The 26,556-nt window shown below is 42.7% G+C and overlaps 1 protein-coding gene across 2 annotated transcripts; it reads left to right on the top strand.

The window, feature by feature from the left end:
- Positions 1 to 552: 552 nt before the first annotated feature.
- C1QTNF3 (C1q and TNF related 3) lies at positions 553 to 24,215 on the top strand. 2 transcript variants are annotated; one of them, XM_032851287.1, is made up of 6 exons: positions 553 to 950; positions 6,850 to 6,961; positions 10,210 to 10,364; positions 13,892 to 14,021; positions 19,015 to 19,114; positions 22,334 to 24,215. In XM_032851287.1, the coding sequence occupies exons 1-6, from the start codon at positions 648 to 650 to the stop codon at positions 22,491 to 22,493; spliced, it is 960 nt and encodes a 319-aa protein (XP_032707178.1). In that variant the 5' UTR covers positions 553 to 647; the 3' UTR covers positions 22,494 to 24,215. The 2 variants fall into 2 exon arrangements, with proteins under 2 accessions (XP_032707178.1, XP_032707179.1); XM_032851288.1 differs by having other exon boundaries at positions 567 to 731.
- Positions 24,216 to 26,556: the final 2,341 nt, after the last annotated feature.

The following is a 26,556-nucleotide window of genomic DNA, read 5'->3' as shown; positions in this document are numbered from 1 at the left end:
CTTTTTACTAAATCCGGAGACTCTGCACCTGAACCCAGCTCAGTGCTCTGGACTCACCCAACTGCCTTCTGCCGCTGGCGTCTGGAAGGAGGAGTGAGTTCCTTGGAGTGGACCCCGGCGGCTGGCGGGCGGGAGGCGTTAGCTGTACAGCGAGAGTGCATGAGCTCTCCCGATGGCCGTGAACCAGTCTCCCCCCAACCCCAAACATTTCAGACAGAACAGATGCAGTTAAGCCCAAATTTCCTGGCAAGCCTGAGGGCGGGTTTTTCCAAAAGCATCTCAGACAGCAAAGGCACATGTCTAATCACGAAAGCCAACCTCCGGACACACACTCTCTGTTTCCCAGCCGGTTGTGTATGTTTCCTTCACACTTGAACACAAACGTGCCAAGGTGTGACATTTACGAACCCCACCAACTGCAAGCTGAGCGCGCCAGCCCAGCCGCCTGCCGGGTGGGAAAGTGATGAATGGGGGCTGTCCTGCCCCGGGGAGGAGGGCTGCTTCCCCTCTGGCATGCCTGTAGCCTTATTTATTACACACCAAAGTATAAAACCGCCCAGCCGGCTGCGGCTCGCATCTCCAGCCCTGGCATTTACTGCGACGCCCTGCCGTCGTCTCCAGGAGGCTCTGGGGCTCTGTTGAGAATCATGCTCGGGAGGCAGCTCGTCTCCTGGCACCTGCTGGCTTTGCTTTTCCTCCCATTTTGCCTCTGTCAAGATGAGTACATGGAGGTGAGCGGAAGACCTAATAAAGTAGTGGCGAGAATAGTGCAAAGCCACCAGCAGACTGGCCGTAGCGGCTCCAGGAGGGAGAAAGTGAGAGAGCGGAGCCATCCTAAAACGGGGACTGTGGATAATAACACTTCTACAGACCTAAAATCCCTGAGACCAGATGGGCTACCGCACCCCGAGGTAGATGACCTAGCCCAGATCACCCCATTCTGGGGCCAGGTACTCGGAATTCTCTTCTAAGGATTACTGTGAAAGCCTAACGAGTTTTGTTGTTCTTTTTTCAGCTGTGATTCATAGGATCAATGCTTTCGAGAAGTTGGCTGTGCTGCTTGTGGGGGTCTTTCTGGGCTGTTCTGGGGTCTTGGAGGGGTGCGGTGGGGGGCCGTGCCAGTCTGTATTAGAAAATCAGCAGAGGATGTGGGAGACGGTGTCCCCCAGGGGAGAGGAGAGCAGAGCAGCCAGCTTCCTGCTGTGCTATGACTTGATTTCTTTCTTGCTCTCTTGGTGTGGAAACAAGTGCTGACCCATGCAGATAGATGGGTCTAATCATTTGCACATCCTAAGAGTGGGATTTTCTTAATCCTTCCCAGCAGGGAGAAGCTGCCCTTTGAGTTTTTCACTTCGATGGGTTAGTTTACTGTGGCATTTCTTGCCAGGCTTGTTTATTTGTTTTATAGTAATCTAGGTTACCAAGCCTCTATGCTCAGCCTCTGAACCTTAGAGTTAGAACCAAAAAGACTGCATGTGTGTGAAAAGCAAAACTTCATTCTGTGATTTTAAAGCCTGATAATCACAGAGGATTAATTTCCTTGGGTGTGAACTCAGCCCTCAAGGAAACATCTTTAACTCTTTCTGGGGATGATTGGAGTGAGGTCAGGTTTCAGCGTAGTGATTTGCAAATTGGTGAAACTCAATGTAATTTAAACCATTAAGAACCAGACAAAACGGATTTTGACTTACCTTCTAGGCACCTGGCGTGCTGAAATCAGAGGAGGGGGGAAAGAAGAGTTACTTTGAATTACGGGAGCATTGAACAAAGAGGTTTTACAAGAATCTATTGAGTCTTTGCATTCAGTAGGCCCTGGAAAGCTTCATGCTGGTGAAATCTAAGCCTGTCCTTTCACAGACTGAAAAGTTTGGATTGGGACTAACGAAAGGATCAGACTGAAACCCAACACAGGATCAGCTGGAGATCCAGGGCTGAGCTGGGATTTCTAACTCGGCTGCATAGTGCAGTCGCCCAGATTGTTCTGTGAGCCTGTATCAAGAAAAAATTGTTTCTTGGGGCACCTGGGTGGCTCAGGGGGTTCAGCGTCTGCCTTGGGCTCAGGTCATGATCCCAAGGTCCTGGGATGGAGCCCCACATTGTCACATAGAACTCTCTGCTCAGTGGAGAGCCTGCCTCTCCCTCTCCCTCTGCATGCCACTCCCCCTGCTTGTGCTCACGCGTGCTCTCTCTCTCTCTGTCAAATAAATACAGAAAAAAAAAAATTTTTTAAGACCTTATGTATTTATTTGACAGAGAGAGAGAGAGACACCGAGAGAAAGAGGGAAGAAAAGCAGGGGGAGTGGGAGAGGGAGAAGCAGGCTTCCAGCTGAGCAGGAAGCCTAATGTGGGGCTCAATCCCAGGACCCTTGGATCATGACCTGAGCCGAAGGCTAAGGACTAAGCCACCCAGGCGCCCTAAATAAGTAAAAGCTTTTAAAAAAAAGAAAAAGGGGGCTCCTGGATGGCTCAGTTGGTTAAGCAACTGCCTTCAGTTCAGGTCATGATCCTGGAGTCCCGGGATCAAGTCCCACATCAAGCTCCCTGCTTCTCCCTCTGCCCTCTCCCCTCTCATGCTCTTTCTCTCTCTGTCTCAAATAAATAAAATCAAATAAATCTTAAAAAAAGAAAAAGAAAAAGTTGTTTCTTTAAGGAGCAACAAAAGAAATAATCTCCAAATACTTATTTTTCAAAGGCCACTTTTAGAGATGGTCCTTTCATCTGACAATCTTTTTTTTTTTTTTTTAAGATTTATTTATTTTAGAGAGAGACAGAGAGAGTGCGCAGGAGCAGAGGGGGCGGGAGTCTTAAGCAGACTCTGGTGCTGAGTGTGAAATGGAATGGAGCTAGATCTCCCAACTCTGAGGTCACACCCTGAACTGAAACCAAGAGTCAGAAGCTTAACCAAGCCCACTTCCCAGCACCCCACCCTCCCCCACATTTGATTATTATTATTTTTTTAAGTAATCTCTACACCCACTGTGGGGCTTAAACTCATAACCCCAAAATAAGGAGTCACACGCTCTGTTGATTGAGCCAGCCAGGCGCCCCTCATCTGATAATCTTTTGACTGGAGGGTGACTCATGCTACTTTGTATTTTCTTAGTGGTGCAGATATTTTCATTTTGGTCCAAGCTTTGACCTGGACTTTCCATTTCAGTGGATAGGATCTCTCTGCTGGGCCCTCCCTGGCCTTCACAGTATGAGCTCCCAGACACGCAGAAGGCAGATGTAGGCTGTCATTTGTTATTTCTTGGCAACCAAACTGAGGAGGCCGCCAGAATCCAAATTACATTTCTGCTTCACCCCACCTTCCAGGCGTAGGCAGCCAGCATGCTGGGGTCAGATGTGGGGGCAAGAAGTCACTTCCTGTCTTTCTTTTCTTGAAGTGGCTGTGGGGGGGTCCGGGCGCCAGGGGAGGGTTTCAAACCCTCCCGGGCTCTTGAAGTATTTTCAAACAAACCCCCTTCAGCAGATACTGAGAAGATTTAGAATCATTGATATTCTGGATATCTTCAATACGACTCATCAGCCAATGGGTATGGAAACTCACTGCATTTCGGATTTTCCTGTGTTCCCTTTTTCCTTGCATTCCTCGCCTCTCTTCTTTTAATTCTTCTTTTTTCTCATTTATTGTTTCACCTATGATTTCCTGTGCTTCTGCTATGTGCCAAGCTTTATGTTGGGGATAAATAAGCCCAAGCCCATCTCCAGACAGCTCTGGAGGGCTCTCGTGGGGACAGATGAACAGACAATTGAACACCACGCGATCAACAAAATCTCTACACAAAAGGCAGTTGGGGAGACAGTGCCAGAGTGCTGGTGGTCGCTGCTTTGAACCTCAAAAGTGACCCAAAAAGGATGATTAACCACGCAAGAAATAAAATTTAAAAATATGTGGGACAGCAAAGAGACAAGAGAGCCCGGGAGGAGTAGGTGTAGCTGAAGGCCGTGGGAGGAAGACACAGGATGATCTCAGGGCCCGCCTGGAAGATTCTGTTGGTCGGTTACGGAGCTCAGACCTTAGTTTGGCAGCCAAAGTTGTGTTTGTTTGTTCACAACAACACAGTGAGGTGAGCTGGTGTGTGTTCTAGAAAGAGGACTCTGGCCATGGGGTTCATGGTGGGTAAAGTGTGCAGAGATGGGGGTTGAGCAGACCTGGGCTCTCTCTTCTAGGCAGTTTCATCCTTTTTAATCTCTGGTCCTCCTCCTCCACCTCCTGGATTCCCTCCTCCCTGTCTTCCTGTTTCCCCTCTCCTTTGTCTTCCGTCTCTCTTCAGTTAAGGAAGGAGCTGGGGTCCTCTTTCTGAGAAGTCACTCGCTAAGAGCAGACCTCAAATCTCAGTAGCTGCCCCATGGCCTCCATCCACAAGATGGATAGGACTTGTCTTAGAGACCATCCCTCCTCCCACACTGCTCATTCTCCTGTCTTTGGCTTTCAAATTTGACCTGATTATGAGATAAGGGTTGATAAACTTAAGAGGGTCTATGTGGTGACTCCCCAGCGTGTGATGACAACCTCTGAATTAATGCATCCTGTCCAGCTTGTTTTAAGGGTCCTCCAGAGGCTCACGAGCATTATTCCATTTGATTGTGTTGTGAAGGACCAGAGGAACATGTGAAATGTTGTAGGCCGGCTCTCAGAACATGACCAGCTAGTAGGAATCAGAAGATTCTCCCTGCTGGGGTGGAAGGTCTCTGCTTTCTAAGTGTTCCCAAGTACCTTGGACACCCACCCCAGTGCTAGTTAGCTCTGGTACCAAAGAGCCCCCTTTCCTGGAGCTAACTTCTTACACTCAGACACTAGACTTCACAAATGAAATCTTTCTAAACCATTATTTAAGGATTTAGAAAAGACCTTGAAGAGCAAGCTGGCAAGAAATTTCCTGACCATTTTACCTAGTGCCCTAATTTAGTGGACAAGAAAAATGATACCTGGGGGCAGTGGGGAGTGACATCACTAAAGTCACACAGAACTGAGATGGGAGTTCTGGTTCCAGAACAGACATGTGCCTAAAATTCTTAGCATCCCAGGAACACAATTCTATTCTTTAATGGCTCCCGATTCGGAATTTTCCCTCTTTCTCCCCTAAAGCCCATTATTGGCAGAATCTTGGATTGCTGGGAACTTAAAATACTGTATTTCACATTAGCAAAATCACACCAGGAAACTATGAAATACTTATTTCTCAGATTGCATCCTTGAATTGGAAGGTGGGGCAGTGCTGTGGTGTCTGAAGTCACTTGTCTCCAACCACTCGCTTTGGCTGATTTTTCTATTCCTCCACCAGTTTTACCAAAGGTTTTTACAGACTCCCACATCTGTCCAGTGAGGGGTCTGGTGGGCAGAGGACTAGACATGAGTTAGCTCCACACTGTGTCCCCTGATCACTTGAGATCCGGCCCTGAGCTGTTGCAAGAGAATGCTGGGACTACAGACGCTCTGCATTTTCCCTGAAGAGCTTGGTGGAGGCCTATAGGGAAAAAGAATGAGGGAGTGGGGAAAATGTCCAAGCCCATTTTTAATTAAATAGCAACAACAACAAAAAAGTGGAGTCTAAATATGCAGCAATGGGAAAGACTTGACCTACTTTTCTGCTTGGATTTCTAATGATAGAGAAAACCTGAATTTCAGATTCCTCCTTCCTTTCTCCTTATCCTGTCCCAACCTTTTTCTCCTTCTCTTTCTTTAGAATCCTTTAGAAACAATATGCTGTTTTCAAAAGACCACTGAATTATAACTCAAGTCTAGGAAAGTTTCCATTAGTATTTTATATGATATAATCAAAGGGCAAGCTACCAATTTGGTGCCACTCTAAATTTTATCAGCAAATCTAGCTCTTACATTAGATCTGTAGTTCCTCGATGGTAAGCACACATTTTAGAAATTTTTCTTTAGTGGTGCTTGGGTGGCTCAGCCGTTAAGCATCTGCCTTCTGCTCAGGTCATGATCCCAGGGTCCTGGGATTGAGCTCTGTATCAGGCACCCTGCTCAGTGGGAAGCATGCTTCTCCCTCTCCCACTCTCCCAGCTTGTGTTCCCTCTCTCTCTCTCTGTCAAATAAATAAATAAATAAATAAATAAATAAAATATTTTCTTAAAAAAAGAAATTTTTCTTTAAATAGATAGGCAGTCCACTCAGTGTCATATTTGAGTATACTTAGTATCCATTAAGTACTCGCTGAATATTGGTTTGAACGATGTGATAATCATTTAAAATTTTGAAGTGAAATATGAAACAGTACCTGAGGTTAAATATTTCTCAAAGGGGAATTAAATTTGTTTCAAGATGTAGATAGTTAATACTAACTTACTGGGCTAAAGACTACTTTGTTTCCTCCATGTCCTAAGGCAATTGAAGTATGCTTGGACTGAAAGGGTGGCATTTTGAATCAAATTTTCTAAGAACTCTTATCCCCGTATCCTGAATACAGAAATTCTTAACTCTCTTGGAAGTTGATCATTCTTACTTTTTGAGGATCACCTACTCAAAGAAGCGACAGGGGAGGCTCCTGGCAGCTGGGAAAGAGAGGGCCAGCTCTGAAGAGGTTTCCTTCTTGGCCATTACCAGTAGCTTCAAGATAGTACTTTCCAGAAATACTGCCCCATCTCCTGCCAGCACCACACTCCTTCCAAAGAACATGCCCTTCCTCTGACCTTCTGGCTTCCTGGTCCTTTTAGTCATCTGCTCTCTTGAGCTAGCACGCCAGTCAAGTCCACACCAGCTTTTCTGATGCTGTCGTAGGTTGTCTGGAGTTAAACTTGCCCGAAAGACAAGACCAAGGGAAGTTCACAAGTCCTAATGACTCCCCAGTACCATTCTCTGAAGCTTCTCTCTGTATCTTTTTAAAGTCTCCACAAACCGGAGGGCTGCCCCCAGACTGCAGCAAGTGTTGCCATGGAGAGTACAGTTTCCGAGGCTACCAAGGCCCCCCGGGGCCCCCCGGCCCTCCTGGCATCCCAGGTAAGGATGAGAGAGACTCTCTGTTTGTTGCCAGTCTAACTGGGCCCTGTGCCAAAACCGGAGCCAGGGCGGATCGAAATCATTTGGGTTCACTTGTGTGTGATCCAAAGGGTATGTGTGGAAAATCCAAAAGGAGTTCGGGAGGGGACTAGGTTTACAGAGCCAATTAGGTGCAACAATGTACCAGAAGCTGAATAGTATTTATTATTTATCCCACTTCCAGGATCCCACAGGTGTTAGACATCTTGGGGCACCCAATTCACTGGTGGCAGTGGGGAGGGGGGTCTTAACCAGCATGGAGTACAGAATTATGGACTCTTATTGGATATACTCTTGTTTTGGTGTTTCTTCCACAACATGCTTCGTGCAACATACTCTGTCTAACTTTCAGGGAACTTATGATGTGAAGGTGGGGAGAAGAGGAGCGCTTACTGGGCTGGCTATTGCCATCTCCATAGTGCCATTCACTGAACCACACAGCCTTCTGTCCGCATTTGTGTCTAGATAAGTTTTTCTTCCCTTAATCTCAGGGTCTGTCCATGTTCAGCTATCTCTGAGTTGACTTTCATGCCTCTCTTGGGCTCATGGGAATATTTTTGGGCTCCCGCACCACGTGGCAGCATGGGAAATGCTGTCGGACTCCACTGAGCCACCCTACCCCACTGAGTGTGCCCCAGGCATGGGAGGTCCTGAAAACTGGCTAATGTCTGGGGTCAGCCAAGGAAAGGGTAGCCGAGGTCCTCTCTGTCTTAGGACTCCCAAATCCATCTGAGGGTTAATTGTCTTCCTGTTCCCCAGGTCAGTTCCTGGGGGCAGGACTTCTTCTCGGTGTTTGACAGAAGTCTGCTTTCTCTTCTCTCACCTTCATTGATGTTAACATTTATCATATGAGTTTAATTTTTAAAAAATATTTTATTTATTTATTTGAGAAAGAAAGAGATCTTGAGAGAGAACAAGGGGGAGATGGAGAAGCAGACTCCCCACTGAGCAGGGAGCCAGATGCAGACTTCAATCCTAGGACCCTGAGATCATGACCTGAGCCGAAGACAGATGCTTAACTGGCTGAGCCACCCAGGCTCCCCAAGTTTTCATTTTTTAATATAATTTTGAGTGGCTTCTTATATGAAGCCAAATTTAAAATGAGAAAATATTCTGTTAGGCTTTAAGCTGTGATTACTGTCTCAGAGTCCATGTCCTTTAACGTCCAGGACATCTGCCCACAGGTGCAGTGACTGGGGTTAGAGAATATTCAGCCTCTTAATATCTTCTGAGGCTAAACTCTCTTGTGGGTACAGAACCAGCTGGCCTTGGCTAAATGTTCCCAAACAAAATAGCTTTTTTTTTTTTTGGCCCATTAACTTGTAAATACAGTCCAAATTTATTTACCTGGAGGGTTGGCAAGCCTGGTACAATACCTGACCAAAGGTGGCATGCAAAATAAACAGCGAAGGGGGTGTACCTGGTTGGCTCCGTGGGTTAAAGCCTCTGCCTTCAGCTCGGGTCATGATCCCAGGGTCCTGGAATCGAGCCACGAGTCTGGCTTCTCTGCTCAGCGGGGAGCCTGCTTCCCTTCCTCTTCTCTGCCTGCCTCTCTGTCTACTTGTGATCTCTGTCTGTCAAATGAATGAATGAAGTCTTTAAAAAAAAAAAACACACACATTTGTCTTAACAGCGAAGGGGTGTGAAATTCAGCAAATATAAAATAAAGGAAGAGCTGTAGAAACTGTCTCTTAGTGGCAGAGTGAAGAGTTGAAATCATTTTCCAAGCCTTGCTTTCAAAATTATTGTTACAATTTGTATCAATGATTTTATATCTCCTTCCATTATAAAAGTGGTGCCCATCCTTTATAGAAAAATTCAAAGAGACAAAAAAGTACATAGCATAACACAAAAGCCACTCATGTTTCATCCATTTGGGAAAAAAATACTGGAAATATTTTTACATAGTGAAAGGTCCCTCAATGATAGGTCCGTGATCAAAGGAGCGAGACTGATACAAAGTGAAAGTCAAGCAAAGCTTTATTTCGAGCCAAGCATCAAGAATCAAATCGACCGTTCGGGGCCGTCTCTTACAGAGAGGGCGACCCTTCTCTGCCTTACAGACAAACTTTTATAGAGCAAAGGTCATGTGGTTGAGCCTGGCCACACACAGGTGGCCAATGAGATTGTAACACACAGAGAAAGTTGCATAGTCATGATAGGTCACACATGGGTGGCCAATTGAATTACAATTCACCCCATAGTAGCTATTTGAACTAGCCTATCACCTTGGTCAGAATTGGCGCCCAAAAGGCAGGGCTCACACTCCTTGGTAGTTAGGGAGACAGTATGTACACTCCACTGATTGGATGTCTCCACCTGGCCCGACTCATCCTTGCAATCGGGCTCTGTTATCAGGGACTGGTCGACCATATTCTACTGGTTTCCGGGACTTGCTTTTAAGTAAGTTCCCCTGGAGCGGGGAGGGCAGGGTCAGTTTAAGTTTTACTGCATAAACAACAAAATCATTGTTTAACCTGATGGAATCACTCTGGCTAAATAGGCCCTTACACATAGTATATAAATACTACTTACACATATTATCGCACTGCCTCTAATGATTCATAACCTTTTAATCTAAAAGTATCATGAACAATATTAAAAATTAGTAAATATTTTTCTTTAGCTTTTTTGCGGGGGATGGTATAACATTATTTACTGGGATGTGCCTTTTTTTTTTTTTAAATTGAGCTCTTCTAGTATTGTTTGTTTCAACCTCTGCTATTATAAATAATACTCCGATCATCAGTCCCCCAAATTTTTCTTTCCTTTTTTTTTAAGATTTTATTCATTTATTTGACAGAGAGAGAGACAGTGAGAGAGGGTACACAAGCAGGGGAGTAGGAGAGGGAGAAGCAGGCTTCCCACTGAGCAGGGAGCCTGATGCTGACCCTGGGATCAGGACCCGAGCCCAAGGCAGATGCTCAATGACTGAACTGCCCCAATCCTCAAAATTTTTCATCCAACTCTTGCTCTACGGGAAAAACAGTCTTTGGAGACTTGAGTAGCTAAGGCTGTCTTCAGTGTCCCCAGTAAGAGAGCTCATTTGGTGCTGCCCCCTTGGCTGTGTTCAGGACTGTTTCAAGTCGTCTTCTTTTGCAATTGAGGGTGAGCATTTTTGAAGAAAGGGTCTGTATTTGTATAACAGTAGATGGTCAGTGTGAGTGATGGGGGCTTTCCCCAGTGATGCCTTCTGCTTGTAATTTAAGGAAACCACGGGAACAATGGCAATAATGGAGCCACTGGCCATGAAGGGGCCAAAGGTGAGAAAGGAGACAAAGGTGACCTTGGGCCACGAGGTGAAAGAGGACAGCATGGCCCCAAGGGAGAAAAGGGCTACCCGGGGATTCCTCCAGAACTGCAGGTAAGTCACCTTGGGCAGATCTCCACTGGACTTCTAAACTGCCTGGACCCTCGTAGTGCAGGAGGCAGAAGGCCCTAGCGCCTCTTCACACTCTCTCTGTTGGCTCCTGGCCTGCATGGCCGCATGCCCGAGGTTGGCTTGACTCACTCCCGTTGCAGAATGTTCACAGACGGCACACACAGTTGTTCAAAGAACATTTTGGAAATCGTTCTTAAGAAGTTGAAATTCAACTCCCTTCTTAGACCAAATACACAGCCGCCCTGGGTATCAGCTAATGTTCCATTTTCCCTATCAGAAGAGATGTTAAATAAAAAGGTTTCTGGCAACTCAAATGTAAAAATGGCATGAGTCTACCTTGAATATTTTATGTATTCATTTTGTTACACTTACTGATTTAAATCACATATATGGTTATGAATATATAAGTATCATTCTCTATCAACTCAAGATTTTGTGGCACAGTTTTCATTTAAATTTTTCCCCATGTCTTCTTTATCACTAGAGATGTTTTATTTTTGAGTCACCCATCCTAGTTTAGATTAGACCAGACTATATTTATTTCAGTTTGACATGTTTTGAATCTATTTATGAGGCTATAATTGAATATTTTAGCCTAAGCTTACATGCTCATTTGTCTACTGTTTATTTCTCCTTTAAGTGATGTTCAAAATTCTTGTTGCCAATAACATCTAAAACTGGAAAATGCAAGTTAGATCACCAAGAAAATTACTAAGTCTTGGTTATCTCTTTATTTTCTGGCTGATGTTTTTAAAAATTGATTTTTCCGGGGCGCCTGGATGGCTCAGTGGGTTAAGCCTCTGCCTTCATCTCAGGTCATGATCTCAGGGTCCTAGAATCGAGTCCCGCTTCGGGCTCTCTGCTCAACGGGGAGGCTTCTTCCCCCTCTCTCTCTATGTCTGCCTCTCTGCCTACTTGTGATCTCTGTCTGTCAAATAAATGAATAAATTTAAAAAAAAATTGATTTTTCCAAGGGATTCCTATGGCCATTGAAAGCTAACATTTATGTTAGCATAATGGTGGTTAAGTATAATATCTGTTGTTGACCCTCCTGATCCTGTGGCTGACAGGGAGCTGTGGCTCAGGGCCCCTGCCCAGCATCATAAGAGAGGATCTATTGCGTATTGATAGCCCAGGAAAAGATCCAAATTTAAAATCTGAAGTGTGGTTTCTACTGAATGCGGATTGCTATGGCAGCATCTAAAGTTGAAATATTATTAAGTCGAACCATCGGCAGCTGGGGGCCATGTGTAATTGAGAGAATGTACCACAGCGGGAGAGACCTTTCAAGAACCAGAATACAGAGACTCTTGTCTGAAAGAGCAACTGGGGGAGAACTTTGCCTTTTATTTGGGCATATCTTGTGGTTGGTTGACCTTGGATAAATTCCATCATTTTTCTGGGCCTTGATTTTTTAAAGTTATAACTTAAGAGGTATTTGGTGTTTCTCTAACTGCTTTTGAGGTTTTGTCACTTGTAAATGAATGTTGTTTAATAATCATAGCAACCTGGCATCAATGGGCCATCAATAATTTACAAAGAAAAGAAGACAGATGCTGCCTATCCAGGTTAAAGGTGTTTGATGAGAAGGGTGATAAACATTCCCAAAGCTAGAAACTCTAACTCTAAACCTGCGATGGTTGTACAAGGTCCAGGGGCCCAGTCTGATGGAGTGCACCCTGGGCAATGATTAAATTGCTCCATCAATTAATTTACCCAACAACCACAATGTAATAATTTGGCAGAACTGCATTCACATAGTTTTATTTTTTTTTAATCATGTTATTTATTTGTAAGATTTTATTTGTTTGAGAGAGACAGAGAGCATGGGCTGAGAAAAGGAGAAGCAGATTCCCCACTGAGCAGGGAGCCTGACAAGGGGCTGGATCCCAGCACCCCAGGATCATGACCCGAGCTGAAGGCAGATGCTTCACCGACTGAGCCACCCAGGTGTCCCCTACATTCACATGTTTTAAAGGAGGCATTACAGAGGAGGGATGACTGGCCTCAGGCAGCCTGTAAAGAAGGGTGATTCCAGGACCCTTTATTCCCATTTTCAAAATCCCTCCTCTGATGTCATCCCTTTCTTTCCCCTTCCTTCTGCATCCACAGCCTTCATGCTGTCTTTCTGACTGTCCAAATCCTTTCCGTGTTGATTTTCCTCAGTCTGCTTTCCCCTGAGTCTTCCAAACTTCCAATTATTCCCTCTCTCACCCTCTCCTCTAAGCCCTTCCTTTAAACTCCCATTCATTGAAGACAGGTAATCCCAGCAAACTAAAGAATTTATTGATTTAACTCACACTCAGTTACAATGACTCATGTTGATGGGGGACTGGCATTTATTTTCAAATGTGACTGTCTAACAGTGGTACAATTCCAGTGTGAGGGTTTTTCCCACACCACCAAGCATTGGTCCCACATCGGCTAGGTGTCCTTACAATTCAACTCAATTCTGACACTACTTACCTGGAAAATGCCTCAGATTCCAAGGTTAAAGGCTCAACCCTACAAGACCGCCACCCCCAACTTCAGACTCTAAGTCTGTGTTTCTGACATTCTGGCTATGAAGGGGAGGCTATGAACCCTCCTGGAGTTCAAGTAATTTGCTAGCAGGAACTCAGAGAAACATGTTACTTATTCAATCCCTGGTTTGTTGTAAAAGGGTGTAATTCAGGAACAGCAAGATGGAAAAGATGCATAGGGCAAGGTTTGGGGAAAAGGGTGCCGAAGTGCCATACCCTCTCAGAGACCAAGTACCACTCTCCAGCACTTCCCATGTTCACCAACCTAGATGCTCTCTGAACCCCTTCCTTTTAAGTTTTTATGGAGGCTTCATTGTATAGGCAGGATTGATTAAATCACAGGCTATTGGTAATTGAATTCAACCTCCTGCCCCTCTACCCTTCCTGGATGTGGGGTGGGACTGATCATTCATCTCTAATCACATGGTTGGCTCCAATGGCAAATAGGCCCCATCTTTAGGTTACCTAGGTGCTTTCCAAAAGTTATCTCATTAACATAACAAAAGACCCCTTGATCTCTCTAAATACTTAAGATTTTCAATAGTTTTGGGCACTATGCCAAAGACTGGGACAAAGACTAAATGTATATTTATCATACATCATAATAGCACAGTTCTTTTGGAGAAAGAAATTATACAGAGTGAACAAAATTAAAAGGTTATTTTGCTACAGGCCTTCTCAGATCCTTTAATATGCTAATGAACATTTAATAGCTTTAAGTAGATTTCATCTATATTTTCCCCATAATAGTATTTTAATATTTCAAAAAACCTTTTGAAGTCTAATGCTCCTTGAAACACAAAGTCAGAACTGCTGACATATACTATCATTTAATGGCTTCATAGCATAAAAAATGTTAAAAATTACCATGATTTAATTTTTTTGTTTATTTCCAATCTAGCTGTTACAAATAATGTTGAACCAAACTTACTTTTGTAAAAACCTTATTTCTTTAAGATAAATTTCCTGTTAATTAACTTTCCTTAGATTGCATTCATGGCTTCTCTGGCGACCCACTTCAGCAACCAGAATAGCGGGATCATCTTCAGCAGCGTGGAGACTAACATCGGAAACTTCTTTGATGTCATGACTGGTAGATTTGGGGCCCCAGTATCAGGTGAGATGTAAAAACAAATGAATGACTGAATTAATCAACTAGCAATCTAGAAGGAAGGATGGAAGGAAGGTAGGAAAAAGGTGAGAGAGTGAGGGAGGAAGGTAAATGATGAAGGAAGAGGACACAAAGAAAGGAAGACACTAAGAGAGTTGAGAATTCTTTCTGATTCCGGTTAAAACAATCAGCTCATATACAGATTTCTGTTGGATTTCAAAGTAAATGAATTAGAATTCAAAAAGATGAATACAGGGGCGCCTGGGTGGCTCAGTGGGTTAAAGCCTCTGCCTTCAGCTCAGGTCATGATCCCAGAGTCCTGGGATCGAGCCCCGCATCGGGCTCTCTGCTCCACGGAGAGCCTGCTTCCTCCTCTCTCTCTCTCTCTGCCTGCCTCTCTGCCTACTTGTGATATCTGTCTGTCAAATAAATAAAATCTTATAAAAAAAAAAAGATGAATACACTTTTATCTTTTAAAAAAAATATTTTATTTGTGAGAGAGAGAGAGAGAGAGAGAGCAAGAGCAGGGAGGAGAGGGAGAAGCAAATTCCCCGCTGAGCAGGGAGCCTGCCCTGGGCTCAATCCCAGGACCCTGGGATCATGACCTGAGTCGAAGGCAGATGCTTAACTAACTGAGCCACCCAGGCGCACAAGTTAACCAGTGGTGTCCTAAGGTGCAGGGGAGGGGGCGGAGGGTGCTTGTGAGTGGTCAACCCCAGAGGAGAGGAGTATTTTATCATGGACAGGGTTTAGAATTGCTGCACTATAATGACAATAAAAATCTAGTGACCTTTTCAATGGTCTTATTATAGTTCAAAAATATCCCATCAACAATGTGCTGGCTTATTGCCCGATTTCCTAACACAAGTTACACTGTTCTCAGTGCCACCCCACCTTAGTACAGCAAGAAGAAGGAAAAACCATGTTTAAATTTGTATTTAAAAATATAATCAACGGGTGCCTGGGTGGCTCAGTGGGTTAAAGCCTCTGCCTTCGGCTCAGGTCATGATCTCAGGGTCCTGGGATCAAGCCCCACATCTGGCTCTCTGCTCCTTGGGGAGCCTGGTTCCTCCTCTCTCTCTGCCTGCCTCTCTGCCTACTTGTGATCTCTGTCTGTCAAATAAATAAATAAAATCTTTTTAAAAAGAAAAAATATATATATATAATTAAAAAAAAACTTTTCAGGGCAAAAAGAAGGCTTACAGCCACATAGTCAAAGGACAGCAGGAAAAGTCTACCCATAATGATCAGCTTGTGGTGGCTGAAAGTAAGAAAGCTGTAGGCACTGAATGATGACTCCCAAATTGGCCTAAGACCTAAAATCCCCAGGAGCTGCGAATGGTACCTTATATGGCAAAATAAGGGACTTTGCAGGTCTGATTAAATTCAGGATCTTGAGATGGGGAGATTATTTTGGATTATGTAGGTGGGCCCAAAGTAATCACACTGTCTTTGAGAGCCAAGGAGGTCAGAATCTGCCAGGAAGTGATGTGACCATTGAAATAGAGACTGACATGACATGGCTGACGGAGAGGGAAATATCGACAGCCTCTCAAAATTGCAGGAGGTAACTTGGGAAGGGCTCCAAATATGTTTTGTTGGGTTTGTATTTAAGTTTTCTTTGTTTGTCTTCTGTATCTATTATTTTCTCAAATTTCTTGCTGGTTGTTTTTTTTTTTTTAAATTTCCATTTCACATTGTTTGTTTTCTCCATCCCAAGATGGAGTCACTCTGGCTAAATAGGTCCTTACATTCTGCATATCCTTAATTACATATGCGGACGATGAATTTTCCTTTTTGCTTCTTCCAATTTCTTCTGTCTTATTTCTGTGTTGTTTTCTTTATTTTTTCTATGTCTTACTTTACTTATTAGTCCCAATTTTTAGTTCCTTCTCTTATCTGAACATTTCTGCTAGGAGTTCCTGCTTTTTGTTTAATAATGTTCTTTCATAGAAGGATTTGCTTTATTAACATATCTTCAACTCAGGATGTTTAAATTCAGATTTAGTTACAGTTTTCGTCTACTACATGACAACATTTCTTCTTGGTGAGTATTCTTCCTCTATGGGTAGTTTCTGCTCTTCTTTTCTACTTTCTAAAACTGACTGACGGTTGAAAGAGTTGGATTTCCTCGGCCAGCCACAGATAGTAGTTTCTTGGGGGGAGGAGGGACGACAAGGGAGACTTTAGCATAATTCTGGCTTGTACCTCCATGGCTCCCTCTCCAGCTACCAGGAGACTCACTCTGGTCCTTCAAGTGTGGCCCTTCTGTGTGTTTTCTCTGTGTGGCCACACTTCCTTTGCCTTCCTCTGCAGACTGCACTGGGTCTGGGAAGACTTCTGAGACAAGCCTGGCACTTATATTTCTCTTGCCCTGTTTTTGGTGGTAGTTTTGGAAATCTGCCATTTTAGGACCACTCACCTCACTTTTTGTACTTTATCTAGCAACCTTCCCCCAAAATATCACTTGGACTTCATCTTAGCCCCCCTCATAAGAGCTTCTTTTCAGCATATGGCCTTTCTCCATCAGGGAGTGTCTTTTTTCCAGTACTGTGAGATCAGCCACAGCTTGGCCTCCTCAAAACTCCCTGCCCAGCCTCCATGTTGCTTCCTTGAGACTCTCTGTCTGCTGTCTGTTGCATTTGACAGACAAGTATTTTAAGTTTATTGACTTTTATGTCTCCTAATCTTCTGAAAAATGGATTCTATCTGGTGTTTGTGTTCAAGGCTCCTTATTTCCCTATGTGGAATCCAGAAGGAGAAGAGGAAAATTCTGATGGATGCAGTCACCGTGTTAAATTTGACACAAGTGCTTTTAACGGCTTGATTAAGGTTTCCACCCAGCTAAACTCAGAAGTAAACGGGTATAGGAAATGATCCAAGTGATCTTTCATCACACTTCAAACAGTTTTAAACCTTCTTATATGACTTTCTGCTCTGAAGGTTGACAATTTTCCTGTAATTATTTTGTTACACACCTCTGGGAAGCAGTTTACGTAAGCATCTAGAGAAGCCCAATGGTTCCATTGTTTTCAAGGGCTTTATCATTGAAGCTCAAAGATTTAGTAGTTGTTTAGAACTCTCTTGGATCATCACTTGGTAACAACCATCATTTGTCTCCCCCTTTAGCCCTCATCCAACAGATAACAAATTGAGCATTTTCTGCTTTTCAACTTTGGGAGGGATGAGACAGAGAATTACTGCAATTACAGCAACACAAAGACCTGAAAACTATAGCAGAAGTGTGTTACCTCTGCTTTCAGTAGCTTCCCTTGCAGAAGAAAGCCAGAGGTGGATATGACACATATTCACTTTTATATTTCCACATGTAGACATTTTCGTTTTTTCCCCATCTGGTCTCTTACTCAGCTCTAACATGCTTCTGCAATCTACTTTGTATAGTAGCCATCATTGTTTCAAGAAAACTAATATCTTTTCCTGTCATTTCATTCCAGCTTTATCTTCCTGAGGCATCGAAAATTGTCACACATGTCTATGTATGTGTGTGTCTAATACATTTTGTAAAATGTAAAAATCTAAACACACAAAACTATTTTCTTAGAGTCCTGTAATTTCGATCTGCCTTTACTTTTCGTCTGTGAACTAATCTCCAGCCTTATGAATGGGTATGACTGATTTTTTACACCAGTTCCTTTATTCCCAGGATATTGAATATGCAAGCCTGGCACTAAATGAAGCATGATCACACTTCTTCACTTGGTCCAACTTGACTCAGAAGCAGGTGTCAACATGGTACCCTCACAGCTTCTATCTTACTTGATTGCACCTTTGAAAAAGAGCATAGAACTGTGTCATGCTATCTTTTTTTAAAAGACATTTCTGGGTTTTCCCCTTACAAGGCCTGCTGCTATGTTCTGAATGAGTCCCTCTAAAATTCATACATTGAAAACCTAAGGCCCAAGTTAATGGTATTAGGAGGTATGGCCTTTGGGGGATGATAACCTCATGATGGCAGAATTCTCATGAACGGGATTGGTCCTCTCATGAAAGAGGCCCCACTGAGTCCCCTAATCCCTTCTGCCACATGGGGATACAATCAGAAGTCTGTGACCTGGAGGAAACCTCTCACCAGACTGTGTTGACACGCTGCTCTTGGACTTCTGGCCTCTAGAACTGCAAGAAAGACATTGCCGTAAACTCAAATGCACAAAGACAAGGTCACTAATTTGAAAATGTAGCTTGGAAAATCTGTAAGAGCTTGATGATATATATTCATTCATCTTTCCAAAATGCATGCTCAACTCCCACTTCGTTTGGAGTTGAGAAGATTTTCCCTTTTGCTCATCTCTGTGCTTTTGGATTCATTCTAACCTTTTACAGTGTATCAGTTCCTATTGAGTTCCTTTCTGTTGGGTGGCCTAGAGTCTTACAAGAAAACTCACATCTTTTAAAATACATTGATCCTTTACAAATGAGAAGGATCCTTACTATCCTTACTAAAAGTAGCAAGGTCATGCTGCTGAGTCATTGTGGAGTCTTTCTCTTTATGGTACATAATTTCTTCTACTTACAATGAATAACATGATAAGTTTCTAAAACTATTTGTTCAGAACTGATCAATATTTATCTGCTAAAATACTTCTTACCTCTGGCTAACATCTCTGAGCTGAGTGTACCTACCCACTGTAATGCTATACACGCGGCTCATTTTGTTAGGCCGAAGAGGCCATGGGTTCATCCATGCAGGGCTCTGTACTTTGTCCAAAGAGTCCTAGTGGTAGTTAACTGATACCTAGGAATAGTGTGTACCTCACCGTAAGTGCTTATTAGGGATACACGGTACACACACTGAGAAATTTATTTAATTTAAAGTAGGAGGTGAGAGCAGATAAAGGAACAGTCCTACAAATAAAGGCCAGGAAGAGCCTACATGCCATATAGGATTAAAACAAAAAAATGTGAAGTCATACAGTGTATCTTCCAGTCCTCAATGTAGAATATGTTAATATAAATGCGGATAAATACCTGCCTTTTTCAGGTGTGTATTTCTTCACCTTCAGCATGATGAAGCACGAGGATGTTGAAGAAGTGTATGTGTACCTCATGCACAATGGCAATACAGTGTTCAGCATGTACAGGTGGGTGGTCTTCTCTATCACAAGGGTCAACCACGCCGTCATTGCTTGCTCAAAGGATGGCAAACACCACAGAGTGTAGAAGAATCCTACTCAATGAGGGGCTCAGTCCCAGGACCCTGAGATCATGACCTGAGCCGAAGGCAGAGGCTTTAACCCACTGAGCCACCCAGGTGCCCCAATCATTTATATATTTTTAAAACATCTTGTTTATTTATTTGAGAGAGAGAGAGTGCGAGCACACATGTGCTTGTGAGAGCAGGAGGGGAAGGGCAGAAGGAAAGGGAGAGAGAGTCTTTCTTTTCATAAAGATTTTATTTATTTATTTGACAGAGAGCAAGAGAGAAAACAAACAGGAGGAGCAGCAGGCTGTAGGCTCCCCGCTGAGCAGAGAGCCCAATGCAGGGTTCGATCCCAGGACCCTGAGATTATGAACTGAGTTAAAGGCAGATGCTTAACCAAGTGAGCCACCTAGGTGCCCCTATTTGTGTTCTTTTCTTAACTTATAAATTCTTTTCTTCTTTCTCAGGCTTTTCTTCTATTTTCTTACTCTCCCACCCGCTTTGCCAGAGTTTACCCCTATTGATGATCTTCTCTACTATCTTCCTCAGCTGGCAGGTAGAGAATTGGGAATAGGCCCTGGTCTTTTGGCTGTTCTGCTGCTCTGATATTTATCCTATCAACCTGGCCCTAGAGCTTCTTTTAAAAAAAAAATATTTTAGGGTGCTTGAATGGCTCAGTTGGTTGAGTGACCAACTCTTGGTTTTGGCTCAGGTCATGATCTCATGGGTGGTGAGAGGGAGCCCTGCATGGGGCTCCCTACTGTCGGGGAGTCTGCTTAGAGGATTATCTCAGCCCCTCCCCCAACTTGCTCTCATGTGTGCGCAGGTGTGTGCCCCCTCCAAATAAGTAAGTAAATAAATATATATATCTTTAAAAAATTATCTTAAAAAGAAATATTACAACTTGTTCTGATATAAGCTTAAGATGTGGGAAAAAGGCAGAGAGCCAACATCTTTCCCATAACTAAATGGGTGGCGAGTTATTTATGAACAATTCTGTGGCTGCTATCTTATGTTTTGATGACTTGGGAGGATTGCCATTTCTTCTCTGGCCCCCAGTGGGGGATGTATTTGAAAAACCAAAAGAGAAAAAGATAAGTAGGTGGAATTACTGCAAAAAAGAGACTCAAGGGGCGCCTGGATGGCTCAGTGGATTAAGGGGTGGCTGCCTTTGGCTCAGATCATGATCCTAGGATCCTGGGATGGAGCGCTGCATTGGGCTCTCCGCTTGCTGGGGAGTCTGCTTCTCCCTCTCCTTCCGCCTCTCCCCACTGCTTGTGCTCTCTCATAAATCAATAAATAAAATCCTTAAAAAATAAAAAAAGACTCAATATGGCAGCTCAAACACTGCAGAACTCTATGTTGCTTGACCAGCTCCAGGATGGGGAAGGATGGGGATGAGAGGGTACAGGAGGGATTGGGGGGATGTGGGGTTGGGAGGGAGGTGCTCCATATGGGTTTTGAGAGAGGCAGACTGGTGAAAGCAGTTCTGCCACCTGTAAAAATGACTTGCAAATTCTCCCTGGTCATTGTCATTGCCTTAGTCAGAAGGCAAAAAGAGCAACAGGCTTGTGAACATGTTTATGCATCATCTCACATTCTATTCAGAGAACACAATTACGTTGTTGTCCAGCCCTAACTCCCCTTAGCCTATGCAGGGGCAGCTAGGAATGCAGAGCTGCTCCTCCGGAAGAAGGGAGATGGAGTCTGGTGAACAGCTAGGCTTCTCTGCTCCTCTGGCTACCAAGTATCTGTTGAATTCTTCTTCCTACATTTAGAAGATAAATCTCCCCATCTCCACCCCCATGGAAGACCGCCTAAACTGTAGTTCATGCATCCAGCTCAAAGCCCCAAGTCTTAGGAATGAGTAATCCTTTTTATCAAGTCAGTCTCTCGGCTGTTTTTCTCTTTGGCCCCTGATTCTGTCCTCTGGGAGGACCTTCCTTGTTTGTCTCCATCCAAAAGGCGGTAGGTGTTCCCTGGGGGTCTTTCACTGCCCACTTCCTGCTGGTGCAAATTAGAAGGCTAAGAGTATTTAGTCAAAGACCCCAAGTCCCTTGTGAGCCAGGTTTGGATTTCTGGGCAATACCATTTCCTCAGAAACTTATCAGGCTTTTGTTCCATTTGCTGCCGGTCAGTAACATGTGTTAGCAAACCACATCCAACATTCTTTTCTTGACATCTAGTTTTTCAGCCTGTTCTTTCCTTAATTCCTTGTCTTCATTCCCTTCTGTCTTAACTAGTGATGGTTACCACAAGATCTTCTAAAACAACAGATTTAGGTAGAAAGGCAATATTTGTAATCCATCAGGTTATGTGATAGGCCATGTCTATTAGATCGGATGAGAAGTCTTAATAAGACAACATCAACTTTATCTCTGATGTCTCTGGTTGGCTTTTCCAACCCTGTTAGACCTCAACTTTCTAGACCCTCCCTTTCTTCTTCCTGTCCTTCAGACATACCAGTTTTTGTCTGAACTTGTCTTTTGCAGAAACATATTACTAAGAGCAGTATTTTGGCTTTTCCGGTCACTTCCTTGCTTAGCGTATAGGCTTGGTGGACATAAGGTCTGCTTTCTTTGTTATCAGATGTTTTCCTAAATGTTTTGCCACAGCACAACATAGATCTCCAGCTTTCAAGCGCACAATCTTTGTCTCCTCAGTACTTTCTGCCTGATCCTGAGCCAATGCAACATGTTTTAGTTTGGGTTATAGCAGAACCCTGCTTTAGTACGAAATCCCAAAGAAGTTAGACTAAACTGCTATAACATTAGCCCAATGGCTTAAATGTAATGGAAATCCCTTTTCTTCTCATGGGACAGTCCAGAGTGGTTGTTCCAGGTTGGGACAAGTGAGAGAGAGCTTCCTACTACACAGTTTTCAAGAACTCAGGCTACAACACTTGGCTTCCAGGTCATTCTGGTAATCGTCATTACCATTCCACATGGTCATAATGAGGAAGAAGAAAGAAGAGGGGTTTGGGAGAGTTGTGTTGTCCAATTCTAGAAATGGTACATGTCTGTTCACATGCCATTTGGAGAACTTAATCCTAGAACTCTAAGTGCATGAGAGCCTGGAGAAGAAGGGGAGGACATATTTTGGTAAAGAGTTGATTTTCCATTGCAAAGGCTAAGTAGTTGGTGCCTTTTTTTCTTTACAGCTATGAAACAAAGGGGAAGTCAGATACATCCAGCAACCATGCAGTACTGAAGCTGGCTAAAGGGGATGAGGTTTGGCTGAGAATGGGCAATGGCGCTCTTCATGGGGACCACCAGCGCTTCTCTACCTTTGCAGGCTTCCTCCTCTTTGAAACCAAGTGAATATATGAATAGACCAGCTCTACTTTTGGGAAGACTTATGGCTGAGCTGGTATTGTTGTGATCTGAGGGATATTAGGGTAAGGGTTCTACTCAGGAGCTCAGAAGAAGAATCCACAAAACAGTCTTCTCAAGTGACCTTGACTAATATACTTGGCATGTTTACTCTTCCCCAGGCACCTAAAGAAGAATTCCTTCTTGATACAGGTTGGAAATAATTGTTTTCATCAAAGAAGTCCTTTGCAAAGAATTTGGCTGCTCTGTTTTTAATTTAATAGCAACTGCCAGGAATTCCTGAGGTTTGGGGTTCATCATTCTTTATAACATTTCAGAGACAAGAGTGCAGTGACTAGGGTGGGGCCAGGCAGAAAAAAGGGCACTTGTGAGGACCAAGTTACCAGAAACATTTGTGAAGCCTAGACTGGGAAGTAACACTTTGATCCAGTGGGTCAATATTTATGAATAAATATAGATAATTTTAGTAATTCCAGATAACTTTTAGATAAGGAAAGTATTCACAATGCCCATAAATAATGACTCCTTTTTAAAAAATAAGAATACTGCTGTAATTAAATCTTGACTTGTAATGGCTTATGTTTTTGGATATAGAATTTTCTCATGATCCAAAATTGGGTTTATCAGATATGACTTATCATATTGGCTTTTTCCCATTGGGTTTCTTGTGTTACAATAGATCTTTGTTGACCCTGGCCTGGAGAACCAGCTGAGGTGAGCTTATGTCCATATACACAGTATACACAATGTCCTTATTCTCTTATTCTCTCTCAATTTAGAAATTACCCCAATGAACTTTACTGACATGTCATTTGAGGAGCTGTAAACTCAGTTATATACAAACTAATGGATAAAAAATATAAGGGCATTCCATTTAGAAGACATAAAATAAAATCTCTTAACGTTTTTAAAGATAAAAATTGATATGGCTTTTTTGATCACCATATTTAGGCAATACTTACAATGGAGCTGTGCTCCCTTACTTTTGCCTGTCCTTCCCCAAAAAGGGACAAGTTCAGGAGATAGTACCCAAAATTTGTTTATTTTAAGCAAAGAAAGCATCATTGGAGTATGTGTTTATCCTGATGTTGAGTCATATTTAAAATGCACTAGAGAGATACCTATCTGAAACATATCATTTAATGAATTCCCTTAGAAAGCAATTATCCCTTATTTTATTTTCTTTTACAATTTCAATTTCCACAAAAGCTTTTAAACTATGGGTTTAGTTGTACTGATTACCCCCTATAGCTAGAAGCAGAAGAAATTAATTAGGGATGCCCTATTAGCTAACTTAGTTTACTCCATGTTCAGTTCTGTCTTTGACCCATTCTTTTGATCTATAAATATTTTTAAACTCTTCCTGACCAACAGAAACAATGTTATTTTAAAGTGAATGGATATTAGCCAAAATGTGCTTGACTGGTTGGCAATGTTTTTGTGATTTTGTATATGTCTCCAGTTGCTTCTGGGGCTGTGTGGTCATGGGTGTTGAGGTTTACTATTTCCAAACATCATAAATATCTTGTAAAAGTGTATTGCCAATAGACAATTGAATGTTGCATGTTGCCCAAAGGGATTCCATGTTTAAAGAACATACATTATTAATAAAGTACCTTAGAGGAAGACATTGGCTTAGCTTTAGATAAAACTGAGATGAGAAAAATATAAAAGCATCGTATGGAAATAAACATACTTTTGTTAAATGTATTGTTTTATAATGTTCTTAATAAAGTTGAATAGTCATACATTATAAGTCACCATAGTGAGTTTCAGCGGGACTCCACACTGAGCCCCGGGCCCAACTCAAGTCTTGACTTGGGGCTTGATCCCATGACTCATGAGATCATGACCTGAGCCAAAACCAAGAGTCGGATGTTCAACCAACTGAGCCACCCAGGTGTCCCTCTCTGCCCATTTTTAGTTGGATTATGTGGTTATTTTTGGTGTTCAGTTGTGTAAGTTCTTCATATGTTTTGGATATTAACCCCTTATTGGATATATCATTTTCAAACATCTCTTCCCCTTCAGTAGGCTGCCTTTTTGGTTTGTTGATAGTTTCCTTCACTGTGTGAAAATAGTGACATTTTACTAGCATTTCACTAGCTCTTTGGTTATTCTGAAATACTGTTTATATGGAAGACAAGATAGATGCTTAATCTTTTTTTTCACTTTTATTTACCAATTTTTGTAATAATGAGTTAGTGTCCTAGAAATCTTCAAAGTGATTAATAAGATCTCTTAAAAAGCATTATTATTAACTTGTGATTTTTCGTATATTTAATATGTTTCAATCCACCAGAGTCATTATTATAATTTAATGGCTCCATCTTAATCATCAGTGGGAGACCCTTCAAGTAAGTACCTCTATTCTTTTGGCCCAGAATCAGGCTGGTATAAATCTCTCAGCAGGGCAGAGGCGAGTGGAAACTGTGGAGATCTATGTCCCAACCAGACTTTCATGCTTTGACCTCAGGTGGGACTCCAGTGGCCTGAATTCAGCAACATCAGGCAATTATGTAAGCTATTTGATTAAAGCCAAGAATCTGACTGACCTAAGAGAAAGGGGTAGAAATGGGGAGACAAGTTAGGATAAGATGGACTACAAAAGCAAGTTCAGAAGAGTGAGTGCAATGTAACACCACTTATGTAAATTTAAACTACAGAATATGATATATGTATACAAAATACAGTGTATAAATAGTATAGTTACAGCATCAATAGATATAACAGACTGTGGACCATGTATCAAAATCATGGGAGTGCATGTGTCTTGATTGGTGGAGTGAGCACCAGCAAAGAAATGTAAATTTGGGTAGGAGGGAAGGGTAAAGGAGACTTTAGCTATGGAAGATGTTAAAAAGTAGCTGGCATGTGATCTATTTACTCCCTTTAGTACATGGATGACTTGAGGGATAAAGAAAAAGGCAGGTGACTCTCCTTGTCAGTTGTACCTTTTGTACCTATTTATCTTGGGTAAATAGATGAATGATAGCTGCTAGAAGAAGAGGACAGATAGCCCTTTACTTATGCTAAATAAACCCCAAACCTAAGAAGCATGGTTCCAGAGCTAAGTAACTGCCTGGGATGTAAAATGAAGTCTGTTAGGTACCTGAGAAACTCATTAGAGACCTAAACTATAGTCATGGGTCAGAGGGTATATTATTTTGCTAGGGCTATAACAAAACATCCTAACTGCCCCCGCCCCCAACCCTCTTAATAGTTGTATTAGTCTTCTCAGGCTTCCATAATAAGGTACTACAGGCTGGGCAGTAGCCATTTTCTTTCAGTTCTAGAGGCTAAAGTTACAAAATCAAGTTTGGTTTCGTCTGAAGCTCTTTTCCTTGGTTGGCAGATAGCCACCTTCTGCTATGTCCTCACATGGCCATCCCTCAGTCCTTGCTTTCTGTGTCCTAATCTTTTCTCATAAAGAAACCAGCCATATTAATCAGGGCCAACCCATATAACTTCATTTAACTTTAGTTACCTCTTTATAAGCCCTAGTCACATTCTGAGGTACTGAGAAGTAGGACTTCAATATATGAATTTTGAAGGGACATATTTCAATCTGTAACAGAGGGTATGTGTCCAATGTAGGAAAGAAGGGCCATGTGAGATTTTCCAGACCTCTCATTTGGCTGAGCCTTTCCATGGCCTGTATCTTTGAACCTATTAGTAAAACTTGATGCTGGGTAATATCTCTGACTCATGTGAATCTGATCCTGGTTGTTAGCCTAAGCTATATGTATACTGTTTATTTTTTAGGAACAGTAGTCTGGAAGCAAATAATGAAAAAATATTGTGTCATTCTGGAATGTCTTATCATTCTTTGCAATTTTCTTTTTAAGTTTTTTAAACTAAAAATAAAACAAAGAAGGGGGTAAGGAAGCTTATGTCTGAACAGAGGTAGGTACACGGGCTAGAGAGGGACAAAGAGGTGTTATATTAATAAAACAAGGAGGCCGTTGGACTGCTGTGGTTCCAGTGCGCTGGCAGCCGACTAAACAAACCAAAATCTAATCCTGTAAAGGCCTCAAAGTTATGAAATTGG

This window comes from Lontra canadensis, unplaced genomic scaffold, assembly GCF_010015895.1.
Source record: "Lontra canadensis isolate GAN:19392208 unplaced genomic scaffold, GSC_riverotter_1.0 scaffold5, whole genome shotgun sequence".
NCBI classification, from domain to species: domain Eukaryota; kingdom Metazoa; phylum Chordata; class Mammalia; order Carnivora; family Mustelidae; genus Lontra; species Lontra canadensis.
This window is presented reverse-complemented; position numbering and strand designations above follow the sequence as displayed.